Source organism: Lepidochelys kempii, chromosome 8 (assembly GCF_965140285.1).
Source record: "Lepidochelys kempii isolate rLepKem1 chromosome 8, rLepKem1.hap1, whole genome shotgun sequence".
NCBI classification, from domain to species: domain Eukaryota; kingdom Metazoa; phylum Chordata; order Testudines; family Cheloniidae; genus Lepidochelys; species Lepidochelys kempii.
In genome coordinates this window covers 66,814,167-66,834,343 of record NC_136387.1, presented here as the reverse complement: position 1 = coordinate 66,834,343, position 20,177 = coordinate 66,814,167, and the positions used below count along the sequence as shown (strand labels likewise).

At 40.9% G+C, this 20,177-nt stretch overlaps 1 protein-coding gene across 7 annotated transcripts in view; it reads right to left on the bottom strand.

Annotated features, from left to right (window-relative positions):
- Positions 1-7,885: 7,885 nt before the first annotated feature.
- Positions 7,886-20,177, bottom strand: part of VAV3 (vav guanine nucleotide exchange factor 3) — a 248,586-nt gene continuing 236,294 nt past the window's right edge. For 3 of the 7 annotated variants that reach the window (XM_073356847.1, XM_073356848.1, XM_073356852.1), the window contains 2 exons: positions 17,477-17,560; positions 11,596-12,750 (listed from right to left, as the gene is read on the bottom strand). In XM_073356847.1, coding sequence (XP_073212948.1) covers positions 12,419-12,750; positions 17,477-17,560 — 416 coding nt within the window. In that variant the 3' untranslated portion in view covers positions 11,596-12,418. The other 4 variants (XR_012160359.1, XR_012160360.1, XM_073356849.1 and 1 more) reach the window with 4 other exon arrangements.

Here is a 20,177-nt window from a genome sequence, read left to right as displayed (position 1 = left end):
CCTTGTAAGACTTACACGCCATCTTGCTGCACACTAACTCTTTGAATAGATAAGCCTTTTGTGAGTAGCCTGCCATGCATTTACTGGCCATGTAGACCAGCTACGATGCATTAAAAGTTCCCTTCTGCTCCTTGACAGTAGTAGATCAAAATGCACGAGAGAACTTTTAGTGCGCAGTAGGAAGGGTCGCCAGAGCCAGTTAGTGCGTGGCAGGCTAGTGTATTATAGATTGACAGCCTAGCTTGCTGTGCACTAACTCTCCATTTAGATAAGCTCCAACTGTTTGTGTGGTACCCAGCTCATGACTGGGGTCTCTGCAATATAAATGTTACATACAACTAATGGAGGAAAGGGGAAATGGGCTAGAGAGGCAAAAGGGGAAGATTCACACATATAGCCAGGGAGGTAGAAGGTGGAAGACAGAAAAAGTCTGTGAAAGCAGGTAGGAGGAGGAAAGAGTTGTTTTTATACAGGACCTGGCACAATGGGGCTGGGGCTCTAGACACTAGCGCAATACAAATAATAATGACGGGCTACAGGCCAATCGCAGTTAAATGTTCAAGAATATTGTCAAGGCTGATTCCCCACTCTGGCACTTCGAGTGCAGAAGGTGGGGCCTGCAAGGATTTTAAAAATTAATACTTGCCACTCCAGGCTTGTATTAAACTCCAAAGGTTACAGCTTCTCTCTGACCTTGGCTTGGTAAACACTGCCATCACCCAAATGCAAAACCCCTTTTTTGAAACCCAGGAAGGTGCACTTGGGAATTCCTTCCTGTGGGGTACCCTGAAGCCCTACCCCCCTCCTTCAGGGAAGAGCTGAGAAAGAAAACAAAAGAAATTAGCTGTTGCCCCAGCTAATTAAACAACATTTGCATAAATCTCTTAGCCCTGGTCTATACTAGGACTTTAGGTCGAATTTAGCAGGGTTAAATCGATGTAAACCTGCACCCATCCACATGATGAAGCCCTTTATTTCAACTTAAAGGGCTCTTACTCCACCCCTGACAAGTGGATTGGTGCTTAAATCAGCCTTGCCAGGTCGAATTAGGGGTACTGTGGACACAATTCGACAGTATTGGCCTCCGGGAGCTATCCCAGAGTGCTCCATTGTGACTGCTCTGGACAGCACTCTCAACTCAGATGCACAATTGTCTGCTGTTGCTGACGCAGGGAGGGGCAACTGACGACACGGCTTACAGGGTTGGCTTACAGGGAGTTAAAATCAACATAGGGGGTGGCTTTACATCAAGGAATATTTCAGGCAGGACTTCACGGAGGGTTCCAATAAGAAATGGTGCACCTAAGTTATTGTTCTTATTGGAACAAGCAGGTTGGTCTGGCCTCTGATTGATACATGGCTAGATTTACCTCGCTGCACCTTCTCTGTGAGTGACTGCAGTGTGACCTAGAGGAATGAGTCCCCTAGACGGGGGGCTGGGAGGGTTGCAAATGAGTACAAAACAAATCTGGTCTATTTCTTGTTTTGATACACTCCATCTATCTTTTACATCTTTGGCTGGCAGCAGACGGTGCAGAAGGACTGCATGCCATCCACATCTCATGGCTGCTCGGCAGAAGATGGTACAATAGGACTGCTAGCCATCCTCATCTCTTGCCTGCCCGGCAGAAGATGATGCAATAGGACTGCTAGCAATCTGTATCACCTGCCTGCTCACCATAAGATGGTTCAATAGGACTGACTGCAGGACTAAAGAGAATGACCTGATCAAGTCACTCCAAATTTAGTCCCTGCGCCCATGTCTGCCCAGTTTTCAGAGTAACAGCCGTATTAGTCTGTATTCGCAAAAAGAAAAGGAGTACTTGTGGCACCTTAGAGACTAACCAATTTATTAGAGCATAAGCTTTCGTGAGCTACAGCTCACTTCATCAGATGCATATCGTGGAAACTGCAGCGGTCCGCTGCAGTTTCCACGATATGCATCTGATGAAGTGAGCTGTAGCTCACGAAAGCTTATGCTCTAATAAATTGGTTAGTCTCTAAGGTGCCACATGTCTGCCCAGACACTCCTGATCGACCTCACAGAGGCGACCAGGAGCACCTCGGACATGACGATGACGGCTACCAGTCCTACTGTACCGTCTGCTGCCATAAGGCAATGGGTTGCTGCTGCTGTGTAGCAATGCAGTACCACGTCTGCCAGCACCCAGGAGACATATGGTGACGGTGAGCTGAGCGGGCTCCATGCTTGCCGTGGTATGGCGTCTGCATGGGTAACCCAGGAAAAAAGGCGTAAAACAATTGTCTGCACTTTCTTTCATGGAGGGAGGGAGGGAAGGGGGGCCTGACGACATGTACCCAGAACCACCCGCGACAATGTTTTAGCCCCATCAGGCACTGGGATCTCAACCCAGAATTCCAATGGACAGCGGAGATTGCGGGAACTGTGGGATAGCTACCCACAGTGCAACACTCCGGAAGTAGACGCTTGCCTCGGTACTGTGGAAGCACTCCGCCGAGTTAATGCACTTAATGCACTTAGAGCATTTTCTGTGGGGTCACACACACTCGAATATATAAAACCGATTTCTAAAAAAACGACTTCTATAAATTCGACCTAATTTCATAGTGTAGACATACCCTTAGGACACCAAAAATCCAATCCTGTCCTTAAAAAAGGTAAATTTTATTGAAAACAAGAAAGAAAGAAAGAAAATACATCTGGAACTTAGGCTTTTGCTAGATTTTAAAAGAGCAATTCCAAAAATTAAGCACCCAAAATAGGTTCCTTGGGGGTTCAGCTTAAAGATTACAAGCAAACAAAAGCATCTAGGATTAGGCCCAGTATTCTCCAAAGGCAGTCAATTATAGTATCTACATTAGTGAAGGTTTCAGAGTGCTGAAGCATTCCAGTATATCTGGTTCAAAGCCAAAGCTAGCACTAGGCATCTGATATATTGGGCAATAGTTTAAAAAAAGTTATCTAGGGTAAGAAATGGTATTAACGTGAAACTTTACACATCAGACTGTAGGACTACAGCACACATGGCCTGCTATTAATTTTGGTCTTCTTGTTTCCTGGTCCCCTTTTTCTTTTCAGACAATTTCAGTCCTCTCTGGAGCTACATTTTGCCATAGCAATTTTAGCATAACCTGATTTCTGAAAGAAGCAAACAACCCTTTTAGCAAATAGCCACCTCCTAACCTGTCATTTGTTCTAAATACGAGTTTACTGAAGGTTAAACTGCAACATTTTAAAGTAACTACATATCTAGCTTCCAAAAGCACAAGATTAAAACTGTAGTCAAAGCAAGCAAAGGAAACAGATGTTTCAAACATTTCAGGAGGGTTCTTTTACTAAATAAAATCTAATATTATATTCAGAGTAAGCAACAGAGATCCTTATAATGAATGGGTGGCATACTGTACAGTGGATCAGGAATTAAAAAACTAAATTAAAAACCCAAATCTAATTTGCTATAAAAACAAATCGCTCTTAGCTCTTGAAAAGAAAGTTGATGAGATATGCAATGAATCAGTCTTCTGCATTTGGAATTTTGATGCTTAATTCTTTGTCTATTCTGTTGTTGAATTACAAATTTCAACATATTGTGAAAAATATATATTATTTATCATTAGCTTCATAAAGCTTTTGGCTGTGATTTTAAAGTGACCGTCCAGCCACCGATCACTAGTGGAAATTCAGATGTTAAAAATTCTGTGGCCCTTTTCAAGGAGTACTAGAGGACACATAAACATTTGTTCTTATAATAAAACAGATTCTAAGATTTGATACTGTACGCAGATGAAGCACTGGTGCATTTGCTTACCCAGTTTGCACTACCATTGTTTTTTAAAGTACTGTTGGGATACAATCAAAGAATCACAGAAATGTAGGGTTAGAGGTACCTCAAGAAGTCATCTAATCCACCCCTCATGCTAAAGTTATTTGCACACGATGTGCAGATAGCATCTTTCCAATAATCACCAAAAATACTGTTTTCTATTAGTAAGTATCCTTCAACAGGATCAGAATAAACTAGCTAAAAACAAATGTGTGCATGCACACATATGATACGGATCACTGCCTTCTAAAAGATAGAATTAGAACTACTTAGCTGTGTGTCAAAAGCCCTAGCCTGCTGTGACTCATCTTTAGCTCAAGTGGGAGGAGCCAGTGCTTTCAGGGCAGGAGAATTTAAATTCTATAGAATCATAGAATATCAGGGTTGGAAGGGACCTCAGGAGGTCATCTACTCCAACCCCCTGCTCAAAGCAGGACCAATCCCCAATTAAATCATCCCAGCCAGGGCTTTGTCAAGCCTTACCTTAAAAATATCTGAGGAAGGAGATTCCACCACCTCCCTAGGTAACACATTCCAGTGTTTCACCACCCTCCTAGTGAAAAAGTTTTTCCTAATATCCAACCTAAACCTCCCCCACTGCAACTTGAAACCATTACTCCTTGTTCTGTCATCAGCTACCACTGAGAACAGTCTAGATCCATCCTCTTTGGAACACCCTTTCAGGTAGTTGAAAGCAGCTATCAGATCCCCCCTCATTGTTCTCTTCCGCAGACTAAACAATCCCAGTTCCCTCAGCCTCTCCTCGTAAGTCATGTGTTCCAGTCCCCTAATCATTTTTGTTGCCCTCCGCTGGACATTTTCCAATTTTTCCATATCCTTCTTGTAGTGTGAGGCCCAAAACTGGACACAGTACTCCAGATAAGGCCTCACCAATGTTGAATAGAGGGAAACGATCACGTCCCTCGATCTGCTGACAATGCCCCTACGTATACATCCCAAAATGCTATTGGCCTTCTTGGCAACAAGGGCACACTGTTGACTCATATCCAGCTTCCTGTCCACTGTAACCCCTAGGTCCTTTTCTGCAGAACTGCTGCCGAGCCGTTCGGTCCCTAGTCTGTAGCGGTGCATGGGGTTCTTCCGTCCTAAGTGCAGGACTCTGCACTTGTCCTTGTTGAACCTCATCAGATTTCTTTTGGCCCAATCCTCTAATTTGTCTAGGTCCCTCTGTATCCTATCCCTACCCTCCAGCGTATCTACCTCTCCTCCCAGTTTAGTGTCATCTGAAAACTTGCTGAGGGTGCAATCCAGACCAGATCATTTATGAAGATATTGAACAAAACCAGCCCAAGGACTGACCCTTGGGGCACTCCACTTGATACTGGATGCCAACTAGACCTGGAGCCATTGATCACTACTCGTTGAGCCCGACAATCTAGCCAACTTTCTATCCACCTTATAGTCCATTCATCCAGCCCATACTTCTTTAACTTGCTGGCAAGAATACTGTGGGAGACCGTGTCAAAAGCTTTGCTAAAGTCAAGGAACAACATGTCCACCGCTTTCCCATCATCCACAGAGCCAGTTATCTCTTCATAGAAGGCAATTAGATTAGTCAGGCATGACTTGCCCTTGGTGAATCCATGCTGACTGTTCCTGATCACTTTCCTCTCCTCTAAGTGCTTCAGAATGGATTCCTTGAGGACCTACTCCATGATTTTTCCAGGGACTGAGGTGAGGCTGACTGGCCTGTAGTTCCCAGGATCCTCCTTCTTCCCTTTTTTAAAGATGGGCACTACATTAGCCTTTTTCCAGTTGTCCGGGACTTCTCCGGATCACCATGAGTTTTCAAAGATAATGGCCAATGGCTCTGCAATCACATCCGCCAGCTCCTTTAGCACTCTCTGATGCAGCGCATCCGGCCCCATGGACTTGTACTCGTCCAGCTTTTCTAAATAGTCCCAAACCACTTCTTTCTCCACAGAGGGTTGGTCACCTCCTCCCCATGCTGTGCTGCCCAGTGCAGTAGTCTGGGAGCTGACCTTGTTCGTGAAGACAGAGGCAAAAAAAGCATTGAGTACATTAGCTTTTTCCACATCCTCTATCACTAGGTTGCCTCCCTCATTCAGTAAGGGGCCCACACTTTCCTTGACTTTCTTCTTGTTGCTAACATACCTGAAGAAACCCTTCTTGTTACTCTTAACATCTCTTGCTAGCTGCAACTCCAGGTGTGATTTGGCCTTCCTGATTTCACTCCTGCATCCCCGAGCAATATTTTTATACTCTTCCCTGGTCATTTGTCCAGCCTTCCACTTCTTGTAAGCTTCTTTTTTGTGTTCAAGATCAGCAAGGATTTCACTGTTAAGCCAAGCTGGTCGCCTGCCATATTTACTATTCTTTCTACACATCGGGATGGTTTGTCCCTGTAACCTCAATAAGGATTCTTTAAAATACAGCCAGCTCTCCTGGACTCCTTTCCCCTTCATGTTATTCTCCCAGGGGATCCTGCCCATCAGTTCCCTGAGGGAGTCAAAGTCTGCTTTTCTGAAGTCCAGGGTCCGGATTCTGTGCTCTCCTTTCTTCCCTTTTCAACATCAATGTGAATCTCTGAGTGGGCATAGTGTGCAGCAAAGCCACAACCATGAATGTACTGCAGTATTAATGTAACACATGAAACTAAGTGTGAAAGAGCCCTGGGTTAGTGCAGTGATTAAAACTGCAATTGCAACTTGACTGCAAAATCCATTGGTGACAATATCAATGGAAACCAGAGACATGCAAAACATTTGCACTGAATTTAAACCAAGCCTGGGTCTGAGGTTGCGTGTGTTCCACAAACATAGGCAGAGAATGTTTGCACAAAGAAAAAGTGCACAGTGTTAAGCCAGCAACCTCCCCTCCAAGTGGCATGCTTCTCTCCCACCCCCATATCCTGAACAAGCCCTGGGAACCCCACCTCACCTTACCTTTGGAGGAGAATTAGAGCTTGCTTTGGGGTATAGGAAGGAGTGATCTTAGTGGAGGTGATTTTCCATGTTGAGGAAGGAATTTGTCGAATTCAAACCTCCAAATCAACCTTCAGTGGCTGGTTCAGTTTTAATTCCTACAAATCAAACTGTGGCATTCAGAACCCCACCATGAACAGCCCCTACAGATCAATTACAACAGTTTCTCTTAATTTCTCACTCAACAGAGGGCATAACTTTCTTCTCTCTCATATAAGTGAAAGGGACCTGCATATATATACATATTTGTGTGTGTGTGTGAGAGAGTGAGAGATGTTAAGAACAGAATTTAATTGAAATGCATTCTGTGTCTTTCAAGTTAGGTGTGACTCTTAGATATATGATATGACAGGAAAATTATGCCTTCCATGTGTAGAGATGTGTAAATGCCTCATTAAGTTTAATGATTATCATAAAAGTGGCTCCACAAAGAAACGCTTTGTTACTGAAAAGCAGCAGTGACACGGTAAAGCCATGTTTGAATTGTGTTATCACTGAACTGACTAAATTAATAAATCGGCACAGAAATTATTCTGTTTGTAAATAAAGGGCTATATTTTCAAAACTTTATGTGAACAGGGTACATTATAAAAAGATAATTTAGCAGCCCAAGAAATTATGCACACAGCATATTTTCAGACTTGATCTCAAGTCAACTTGAATGAACGTGTGTGTGTGTGTCTAAGCACTGAGGGAATGCAGAACGAGGAGATGGGGACACATCTATACAACAAGATGGACAAGAGGAATCTCTCTTAAAAGGATATGTCAGGCAAGAAATAATAAGTGCAGGTTTTGATAGAGGAAAACATACAAATAAACAATTAACAACAATATATATAGCTGATTCTGAGTATCCATCCATCCATATACAAAGCTATTCCGGATATAGCACAAGGGACATTAGTCTAAGAACAAATCCTCAAAGGAAGGAAGGATATACTGACCTATATACAATGACAACACAATCTTACATATAAACAAGGTTTATACAAGTATGGGTTTGATAAACAGACCATTAACAATTCCTGCTAGTAACAGCAGTTATTTAAAAAGCCACACAGGAGCCAGACCATGCCTTTACACTACCAAGTATGAATTCTGACACATGAATTTAAACAAGAAATTAACCAGTTTATTATATTCACATATGTACAACATATTACAAATTAAAGTACTGTACTAAGTCACTGCATGACAGCAAGGTCTCCATACAGGCAAAAGAAAGCACATTGAGAAGCAGTGGCTCTGGAATTGTTACATAAGTCTTTGGTATTAGAAATATAGTTTAAGATGCAGCGTTTAACTCATTCAGTACAGGGCATTAAACAGAGACAACCAAGATGTACAATATGAATACTATGAAAAAGTGTTAAGATATTACTTTAATTCTTCTCCAAGGTAAATTGCTGGACCCCTGAGTTGTTAAAAAGCACACAATCAATTTAGGGTAACAAGGCGACTTATCAAATTAATGTTTAAAAAACCCTAGGTTACTGAACATAACAGATGTGTTTCTTAATTTGTATTGAATTAAACTGCTTCTCCTCATACAAGAACTATATGCTAATAGCTAAGCACAAAACATTTCACAGAGCTAGAGCCTATTCCTTTACCCCTAAAGCAGGCAAAGCTGCCAAAGAACCAGTGTGGTCCATTTAAGGAGAACAGGATCAGGCCCACAACACATAATACTATTGCATGGCAAAATATAACCAGACAACATACCAAAGTCTAAACTGCTGTACAGATCACTTTATAAAATATCTTTTACGAATCATTTACAAATGCTCTAAATCAGTTCCATCAAATAAATGTATTCAACTCAATCACAGTTACATAATTTTGAGGTAAACTCCCTGAAACTATGCTACTTTGGCAGAGATTCATCCCTAACCCTAAGGTTAAAATTCACCCATATGCAGAGAATTTCCGAGAGGCTCGCTGCACCACTTGGCCCTGCAAAGGGGCTGCCTACAGGATGCAGTGTGTGTGTGTGTGAGGAATGGCTGCAACCCCCCCCCCCCCACCCCCATGTGAATGGGATGTCTGTGCTGGCCACAAATAGGCCAGCATAAAAGTGGGGATCACGGGGGCGGGGGAGAGCAGCCCAAGGGAGGGGAGTTGGGGTATGTGCTCATTCTGTGGAGGATCATTGGATATCATTCAGTCTATAGGATGGATAGCAGTTGCAAAGGGGCTGTATTGCTGGTCTGTGTGCACATTGTGGGAATGGATTCTCCTGTGTTTTGTACTGGAAGGAGGAGAGTGTCACACACAGGAAAAATACAGTTCAGAATTTTATGTATGTAGGAACATTTTGTTTAGCCCAAATTTTACAGGTAAGATATTAGCTAAATATTAACAATTGTATATTCACACCTGTACAACATCACCACTAACACTTGTTTCAACTTTTTCTTCTATGAACCAGGACTTTCAAACTTTATTAAAATTCTGGATCTCAAAAGACAGATATCACTTGCTCATACCTGACACCAAGGTTACAGGCTTTCATGCAAACTTGGGGGCTCTTTTTCTTAGGATAATCGACACTTATGCATTACATTGTGGAAGGAACAGTCCACACCACTGCATTGCCATAATTTCACTGCCACTCTGGGAGAGAAGTAACAATCAGGGTTAGATTCCAGAAAAACAGAAAGGCAGGCAACAGGAAAAAAAAAATCTGTAAGATGTTCGTTTACCATGCCCTGATGACCAAGAAGGTATACACTGGATGATACATGCTCCCATTTGCTAGCAAGGGAAAGAGAAAAAGCCCTTCATGGAGACCTGATGTAGAAAGCTTCCAAAAGCAAAATACAAAAGTGCCAGTAGTTTAAGATACAAAGAGCAGTACTACCCTTAAAAATGATACCTTCTTTCCCAGCAGATCTGTTCCTGTGTGTATTTAGGGTGAAATCTCCTTGCTTTGCTCCAAAAATACATTTTTATTACTATTTAATTCTTTCAGCCCTGCAGAGTCAATACACTTATGGGACAGTGAGCGGGATTCTTTTTGTGTTCACTCAGGAAAGGAATTGTTAACTAAATTCCTACTGCAAAGCCAAATCTGCCATATTCTAGGCAGAATATGACCTACAAAATGTTTAAACTATTGATGATACATGAGCTATAAAGAACACATTTTGTCCTTAAGATTCCTGGGTGTGTTTACATAGTTAGCTGCTTATTTGTAAACTGAGTAAAATTTGCTTTGAAGCGCATAACAAAACAAAAAGAGAACACCACAATCCCATTTGTAGTCGTTTTTTCTAGCAGAACCACACAAAGTAAACACTACCCTTTTTAAAACTCCTGTCTTAAAAACAAGTTGTTTGAAAATTTAGGCAGGACTTCAAGTCAGTTATAATCATCCCACACATGTACCTTGGAAGAAAAGGCTATAAATATTTACTACATTTCTATTTTTCTCAGAATGGTTTGATGAGTGCACAACTGTTTGTTATGTGATAAATAACATTGCTTGATGTTTCAAGACAGCTAATATTGACTGGCAGGACTGAACTTTCCTTTTTCTGTATACAGTGATAAGGAGTAATAAGCCTTCATCGCCTCCTTCTACCATCACAGATGTTAGCTACTAGAAAAAAAGATTTATTAAACATTTACCAATAGGTAGCATTCGCTGTGTACCACAGGGTGAAATGAAAGGCAGCATAAAGAAATCTGTTTTGCAAGGATCTTCTGGAAAGGTGAGGGTTGGGCTTTATACTGGTCCCTGATGATGGCAAACTGGCAGGTTGTTTCTTGCATAGCTCTGGGCAAACCATTAATCTGTCAGCACAAACTTCTGTAGAAATTCCAACAATAAGACTGGAGGGTTTGGACAGACAGAAAATGCTGCTTTTGAAATACTTAACAAGACTAATAATGCTTTGCAGATTGTTGTATTCCACAGTCCCTGAAATTTCTGGTCAACAGTGCAAAGTAAGTGTTCAATTCATTCATCTTCTTCAACATAGGTTGATGGAAACCAGCCCACCTAAAGAAGGCAAAAGCAGAATAAAAATAATACATAAGATGCTAATGACACAGGACAATTCTTTTACAGGCCTGCCTAGGCAAAAACTGTCATGGTTCTGTTTAGTAAACAAGGGGACACAAAATTATAAAGATAAACTTGATTGTGCCACCACAGCACTTAGTTAGAGTAACGCCTCTCAACCAAGTGATGCAAATTATTGATCCCATGATTTGGAGATTGCAGCACTGGACATTAAAACCTTTTTTTGGAAGACCAGAACTAAACCACTAGCTGTGACTGTGCCCCAAAGCACTAAAACATGGAAGAAGAAGAGTAAGAGCAGAAACAAGGAGTTTTACTAGAGCCAGGCAGCTGCTATTTCCCCATTTTGGAGGTGACGGACATCTAAGTATTCTTCAAAGCTACCATCAGGCTCGCAAGTCCCCATTACCATTATTCACATAAATTAAATAGGAACTGATTTTGTTGTGCTTACGTGCACTCAAGTCTCAATGTAGTCAGGAGTCGTTTTAAATGAGAAAGAATTGCAGGGCAGAGCCCGAAATTTTTCATTTATACTGCATTGTTACAAGTTATTGTATTGCTCATGAAAGAAACCACACCTATTAACTTTGGAGAGTGAAGTCCTATATCTATAACAGAGTGCAACACTTCATGCTGCCCTGCCAATGTACCCTGTTCTGGATGAACTATCTCTAGAGAAAGAAGAGAACTCAAGTCCAGAAGCCCATCTTGCTGAGACTGTCAAACAGAATGCCCATTCCTAATGTTTTTCTTTAGTATGCGCCTGTCTGTCCATTAACACCTGGAACGAGATCATCAATTTATTTCACACAGGGCCATAAAAAATTGTTTAGGTTTCTATATTGCTTCCAGTCTATATGATTATTTCTTTTTTAAAATGTGATTCTCTCATGCTCTAGCACATGTACAAAATAAAAACCCCTTCAAATAATGTAAAACACAAAACCCCAGACTTCTCCCCATCCTATTGCACAGGACTTTCACTCGCACCCACCATCCCAACCCACATCCACCCTCCCTTACCCAAAGCTGGAGAAACAGGCCCTTTACAGCAGGCCCTGGCGCTGCCACTAATCTCTTCCCACTTAAACCAGGACTTTCAGTGCCTCAATTTATCTCCACTGCGGAGGTATTACATGAGCAGGGTGGTAGCACCTAACGTAGCGATGGAAACCATTTAGGGCTTCTATGACAAAACTAGCACTTGGAATTGTACCTGGGAACTACCAGCAACCTGCACAAATCTCCGAGCACAGATGTAACATGCTCCCTGTAAAAATCACTGCTACATAAGCCTCTTGCCACATTTTGTACTAGCTGAAGTTTCTGAGTGCCCTTCAGGTGTAGCCTCATATAAATCCTGTTGCAGCAATCCAGTCTTATGCTGACAAAGGTATAGAAGGCAGTGGTGAAATGCACGTCCAAAAGGAAAGATCATAAAATGCACTCCTGGCCTTTGCTGCTAGCTGGACACCAAGAAGCAACCAGGGATCCAACAAGACCCTGATGTTTTGCTGCTAAGGGTTATAACCTCTGCTATTTCCCCCACCAAACAGTCTTATCCCCGCTGGACATCAGCCAGTTAGTGCTCATCCACGACCCTAGTTCATTTAGACTCTGGGAAAGTTGATCAAGCATACTGTCTGGATCATCTGAAACAGAGCTGATGATGTGTCAGATATGCTGTGAGAGAAAATATGTGAAACAGGTTTATGATGTCTGAAGACTCCATTTAAAAGCCTTATCAGTGAGATAAGTATAAAATGATACCAAATAAAAGAAAAACCTACCCTTCCATTTACTTCACCTCTCCACCAGCCATTGGCACTCATCTTTGTGTAAATTTTCACCACATCACCTTTCAGTAAGGACAGTTCTCTCATGTCTCTTGCACAGAAGTCATACCGGGCAATGGCTATGCCTATTGCTTTTGGACTTAGCACTGAAATTGAACACAAGAAATCAATGTTGTTATGATCTGTTAATCGCAGACTAATCAATTAAGTCAATACTGTAAAATGTATAGCAATGATTCCATTACAAAATAAATTGGCAACAATTTTATGTAAATGTGAAAGTAACCACCCAAAGAGATCAAGAAGCCTTCTTTAAAGGTTAATTCAACACAAGGTTGGAGGATTTTATGTGCAGAGGACAGGGAGGGAAATAGAAAAAAACATTACATAAGCCTGAATGTAAATGCCACTAAGGCAAATTTTTTCTCAAGGATTCAAAAATACTGTAAAATTTATTACACTTTTGTAGTTTATAATAAAACTTGCTGCAAAGTACTTACATCAACATATTTTTCAGGTCACTAGTTTGTTTCCAAATAGATTATTAGCATTTATTGTTGATTTAACTTTAAACCCCTAATGAGGCAAAATACATAGATTATGGTGCTATTCCTTCAGAGAAGCAATCCAGGTTAAATACTATCCATATAAGTCTGTAGACTAACTCCTTCCAACTAACAGCAAAAAGGAAATGCATTTCTACAGTTTGGGCAAGTCTAAGCCAGCCCTGGTGACTCCATTAAAATGGGGTCGTGACCCACTTTGGAGTCCTGATCCACAGTTTGAGAACCGCTGCTGTAGACCAACAGCAAAAAAGAAATACATTTCTACAGTTTGAGTTATCTGTTGTATGGCCACTGGATCATGTAAAGCACCATTTTTCTCGAGAGTACACTGAAAATCAAACATCAAAAATGATCAGTTGAACCTGGCTCACAAAATTTCACCACAAAGCGAAAATGCCCTGATCCAGCAAAGAACTTAAGTATTAGCATAAGTCTAAGCATGTGAGAGGTCCCAACAAAATCAACTCTTAAAGGTTTACAGTGATGCACCGACTTAAAATACCTTGCTGAACTGGGGCCTAAATCTTTTAAACAGATATAAAAATTACTTCAAACATTTCTGAATGATACAAGTGCAAAAGCTGCACGTCTCTAATATGTTCAATTCAAAAATGGCTTTAATTGTAGCAAACTAATAATCTTTTTATGAAGTCTTATAGAATCCAATCATGTAAGCTGCTGTGGACTGTCATTTCTCATTGGGAGGTAAAAGTTCTCAGCACCTTGCAGGGTGAGACCTATAATTAGGTATAATAGAAAAAATATACACTGGCTAATACATTAGATTCAGAGGTTAGACCAGCAACTGGCAAAGGTGGAAGCCTACGGTATGCAAAAAGGCATCCAAACAGTGTTTTTCAATAGAGGCAATCTCCCTTTACAACTGGTTCAATGAGTAAACAGCTGCTGTAGACAGAAATGGACTACCATTAGTTCTGACTAGGACCTTACATAGGGAGCTAGGGAGATGGACACACTAAAATCCCTATTGAAAAAATCCTGGGTGTATTTGGAGTATGGCCAACAACAGTGAGTTGGAGGAATCATCAAAACCATTCTCTTTGTCATAATTCAGAGAACAAGAGAGCAAGCACACTGTTACTAGAGTTTCCCAAAGAGTTTTAGGAATTGCTACTAACATTCTAGTTTTGAAAACGTAATCGAAATTTAACAGTAAAGAATCAGAGCAAGCTGCCTTCTTTGATTTAAAATCAGGGAAATACGAAACATGGCATATAAACTAGAAAATCTAAACAGCTAGGACAAAATCAACCACTTAAGTGATAGCCTTGCTGCATATACTTTTATTTGATATTTATTGTGACCTCATATGAACAGCAGCTTTTGCATAATAGATACCGTGCATTCAAATAATTAAAACTGGACACGCATCAATGATTAAAACTGAAATAGCTAAAGTTAAATCATATGTCTGAAAATGAATTATGACCATATTTTTCCACATCATCATAGTGCATGACAACTTTACACTCAGCGTTAGTATTTAGCATATGCCTATAGGATATAAATACGTTCTATAGAAGAGAATCAGCAGATTTATATATTGTTCATGTGCACAATATGAAGATGCTGAAGAATATAGACAATCATGCACAGTATATTATCATAAAAAATACACTACTTACACTCTAGCAAGTCAAATACCATGACTATTTGCCTATTTACATCAATACTATGCCAAATACCATACTGGGCAGCAAGAATCAGTGGTGATGGGGCAGGAACTGATTTTGGGGAGAAGGGGTGCAGCAGAGGCAGTAATTGACATTTTGGGGGGGAAGAGGGCACTAGCAGCACTTATTGATTTGGGGCTCAGTATCTTGGTGGGTGACAATAGCAGTAACTATTGGGGGAAGGGGATAATTGATTTGGAGGTTATAAGGACCAGTAAATGGTTGTGGGGAGGGGAAGGGGAAGCAGAGAGCCGCTCTGGAATCTAGAAAGAGGATAAGAGGTCAAGGGAACAAGGTACCTGGGGAAGATGTGGGGGAGGAACAAAAGGAAGTAGGTAAGAAAGAAGAAAACAAGGGGAACTGAGCGAGGAAAAGAACTAAGGAGAGGAGAAATGCAGGGAATAGTGGGCAGTAAAATATTGGGGGAAATGGGAGGGAAAGGGGGCAGAATTGGAGTAAAGGAGGGGAATATTTCAAACCCCTTTCAAAGTGAGGAGCACGGGGAAAGTGAGAAAGAAGTAAGAGGAGAAGGAAAGAATCTGGAGATAGGGGAGAGAGGATCAGAGAAACAAGAAAAGAAAGAATTGAAACAAGCAGCAGGGGAGATTTTAAAGAAGGAGGCGGCTATGTCTACAGTGCACTTAAAAACTTGCAGCTGTCCCATACCAGCTGACTCAGACTCGCTGGGTTCGGGCTAAGGAGCTGTTTAGTTGCAGTGTAGACGTTGGGCTCAGGCTGGAGCCCGAGCTCTAGGACCCTGCAAGTTAGGAGGGTCCCAGAGCCTGCACTCCAGCCTAAGCTTGAATGTCTACAGCACAATTTTACAGCCTCGCAAGCTCTAGTCAGCTGACACAAGTCAGCCACGGGTATTTAGTTGCACTATAGACATACCCTGAGAGGACTCACTAATGCTTGTAGCCCCAGAGAACTAGACACTTTGGTCTGTGTCAGATTTCTGCCTTGCTTCTATTCGGGTCAATTTCTCATTAATGTAACCTGTAACCAGTTTGATCTCACACTATGTATTTCTCTTAACTTGTGGCTTTATCCCCAGAAGAGTCATTTTTGGCTAGTGGGTTCTGTGCGTCTTGAAGCAATGTGCGTTTGCTTAATTTTACAAAACTGTACATCAGTTCTTGCCAGTTTGCAAGCATGGAGAGGAATTTCAAAAAAGTGCTCACAAATTGCTGGCTTAATTCTTCTCCCACTGGCATCAATGAAAATTTTACCACTGACTTCCAGTGGGAGCAGAGATAGCCAACATTGAAGGTGCTTTTGGAAACCCCACCCATAATATTTAGTGATCATATTTTCCATTTATATTATCATTTAGTTGTGAATTTAATGAAGACTCTTTTGGTGTCTTAAAAAGAGATGATTTTATAAAGAACGCAAAAAGTCAAGCACAGTATCTGCCAGAATATGAAATGCCATCCAAGCAGACATGATTAAATTACCTATCACTACCTGACACCCCTTTACTGTTGTGTAATTGTTACAAAGACATGCTTTACATCAGATATTGTCAGGATTTCTTTTTGTGGAGGAGACAGAGTGTAGTTAATTCTTACTAATTACCAACATAAAGGGCTCTGTTGGGACTAGTGCTATGCACAAGGGTAGAAGAGGGTGCCAGGGGCCAACCTCAATTCCAAAACCTTGTGCTAGCTAGGCCAGATAATCCACCCTCTATAAGTGGAAGTGAACCAGCATAAGGAGAACAAATGCTGCACTCTTTTAGAGGGTATAGCAGTTGCTGTTGTGTATGTGCCTTCAGGGTTCTCAGAGACTTTTTGCCTGCCACAGGCAAAATTACTGGGGCTACTGCCAAAGTGGTGCAGCTCCACCATAACTGTGGCTTAAAAGTCACAACAGCATCCTTACTTACTGGTGTTTATTAATGGAGTGCAAGTTTGCCATAATGTGATTGGAATTGAAATTAGCATGGCTGTAAATTTCAATCTTTTTATACTGTCTGTTAGTTCAAAATGTTTTTATATTTTCAAAGCAAGAGAAGGTTAAAAGAGAATAAAGAAAACGTGATTACATTTGAAAAGCAGATGAGTAAAATTAACTGAAACAATGGTAGTGCAAAATCTAACATTTGCTACAACAGAACTCTCTAGCAACGGCATTTTACGATGCTGCCACAGTATGGTTTGCTATAGAGATGGGACGAATACTTGATTCATTCATGAACAGTGCAATTTTCAGGTATGCATATTTGTATGAATACATCAATTAAAAATATAATACTTGCTATAGAATTCTGCTATTGAATGGTGAACTAGTGGCCATTTGAGATCTGCTGCGGCTATTCAAATTCTGCTTATAGGAATGTATACTTTTAAAAGTTGATTTTGCAAGAGTTTGATTTTATTGGACTGCAAGAATAAAAATTTTCTACCCTCCGATTACCTTGTCTTTATAGCTTATCATGTTAACGAGTTACTGAGATTTGGAGTCAGTCTTCAGTATATAGCATTAGCTGCTATTCTGCATTTAGTCAAGAAATGAAAAAGTAGATTCGTCCCTTCCCTAGTTGGCTGCACATAGAAAGAATCTGCAAACAGAAGCAAATTTAGAAGAAATATAAAAGCAGTAAGCAGTACCTGACCAGAAAGGAGTGGAGGAAGGGGGAACAAAGCTGTAGTCTGGAGGAGTTACAAAAGAAAACCCACAGAACAAAGAGGGGGCTTAGAGAAAGAAAGAGAAAAAGAGAGAAGCAAAAGAACGTTGAAATATCGGCAAAATATTTAAATATTAGTATTTCTATTATGTAAGTCATTGGTAATAAGGAAACTACAGTTCCTCACTGAGGAAGTCTGGAAGGAAATTGACTGTGAAAAGTGGAAAATGTAGATCTATGATTTAATTTTTCACAATTACATTTTTCAAAAACAAAAAATTTTAAAAAAATCCATTTTGGGTTTGGCAGAAAAGAATTTTAAACTGTTTTTTCTTACAAATAAAGTTGTTTCTTTTCTTAATACATTTTAAAATCCTTTTGGCCCTGACTCAACCAAGTTCTTAAACATGTGTCTAAATTCAAGTACATAAGTAGTGCCATTGGTATCCCCAGGACTAGTCCCATGCTTAACTTAGGCCTGTTCTTAAGTACAGTAACTCCTCACTTAAAGTCATCCCAGTTAACGTTGTTACGCTGCTAATCAATTAGAGAACATGCTCCTTTAAAGTTGCGCAATGCTCCCTTATAACATTGTTTGGCAGCCGCCTGCTCTGTCCACTGCTTGCAGGAAGAGCAGCCCGTTGCAGCTGGCTGGTGGGGGCTTGGAACCAGGGTGGACCAGCAGCCTCTCTATCAGCTCCATGCAGCTCACTGTGTGGCAGCTGCCCATCAGTTGCGGGCAGTTCAGCTGTCCCTCCCCCCACTGCCATGTGCTGCTCCTGCCCTCTGCCTTGGAGCTGCTTCCCGGGAGCCTCCTGCTTGCTGTGCGGGGGTGGGGTGGGGGGGAGAGGAGGAAAGGAAAAGAAGGGGGCTAATTTCAGGGTGTCCCCTTCCCCCTACTCCTGTCCCCCGCTTACCCCATCTCAATAGAGCGGGGTGGGACGGGACACGACAGGGCTCAGGACCGAGGAGCTTGCTGGCAGCAGCGGCTGTCTCAACTTGCTGATCTACTTAAAAAGGAAATGTACTTAGAGTGGGGTCACCGTAATTGAAGTGGCAATGGGTGTCTCTCTCTCTCTCTGCCATGCTGTCTCCCCTCCCTCCATTTGTGCTGTCTTGTAAAGTGTGAGGCTACATTAACAACCTGTTAACCCTTGAGGGTTCAGCAGTGAGTGCTAGTTCATCATTTAGCAGTAAGGCATTCCCTGGGAAATATCCCACTCTCTTCCACCCTCTAACTCCACCACCTCAACCAAGCTTCACAATCATCATTGATGTGTATAGTATTAACTTGTTTGTTTAAAACTTATACTGTGTGTGTGTGTGTGTCTGTGTGTGTGTTTGTCTGTGTGTGTATATATATATATATATATATAAATAAATAAAATATAGTCTTTTATCTGGTGAAAAAAATTTCCCTGGAACCTAACCCCCCAAATTACATTAATTCTTATGGGGAAATTGGATTCGCTTAACAACATTTTGCTTAAAGTCGCATTTTTCAGGAACATAACTACAGTGTTAAGCGAGGAGTGACTGTACCTTGTTAAACTGGACCTCACACCATGCATGTAGGGATCACAGCATTCTACTCTGATAACTATTAACATCAACGGGAATTACGTGCACGTTTCATATCCTCTAAGGACTAAATGATGCTTTGGATCCATATATACTACACACATTCAGTTCAGTGGAAGTTCTGAGCACACACAAAATGCAGAATTTGGCTCAGGTACTTAAACTTGTGCAGCCACTATGCTAGCCCCCTCTTTGATAGATAAATGTAATGTATCCTCAGGTAAACGAAGGGTTAAAAACACACTAATTAAATCTCCAATATATTTATAGTAATCAGGTTGCTGGTCACCCATTTGCTCTCCTTTGGGTGATAGTATGTTTTCTACCCGCAAAAGAGTATGTGCCCATTTTTGTGGGTGCAACATTGTGCATACAGAAGCAGTCTGAAATGAAAATTGGGACCAAAGAACATGCCGTGGCACCAAAACCCATCTTTGTTTACATTCCTCTTAAGAAAAAAGTAAATTACATCTAGATGTCTTGACATATTTGATAGCTGATGAGGTATCCTCATGCCTACTGAAAGTGTGCAATGAACATCTAAAAAGAGTACACAAGTCCTGGGATGCTAGGAGATTAAAAAGAACAACTGGACAATTTTCTGAAGTAAGTGAAAAGTCAACTTAATTTTAGGTACAAAATGATAATTCAGGTCTAACAAGTAAGTATTGAGAGAACTGTGACACAAGTAGGCCAGCTTTCAAATCACCCTTTGTCTGACATTCTAAGAAATAATATGGAAATTGTATTGTAAGTCATATAAAAAAATTACAGGAAAACCTAGCAGCCATTTAATATTCAAAGGGAAAATAAATAAAACCATTAAAACCATTTTTCCTATCATCTTAGACAATTAGGTGATTTGAAGCTGCCTTTGGATTTCATATTAGCTCAAAACACTTGGCATTAGTACTTGATGGACTTTTGCAATGTCCGCAGTAGAGCTTCCTAAATTTCTAAAAAAATGCTCCAAGACAGAAATGCCTCTCTCTGCTTATGTTGTGAAGTTTTTCCTAATGTATACCAAATACTATGAAGGTATCAAAGGACAAAAAAAATGAGAATTGCATCATTAGGGAAGATGTATTTATTACCAAAAAAAA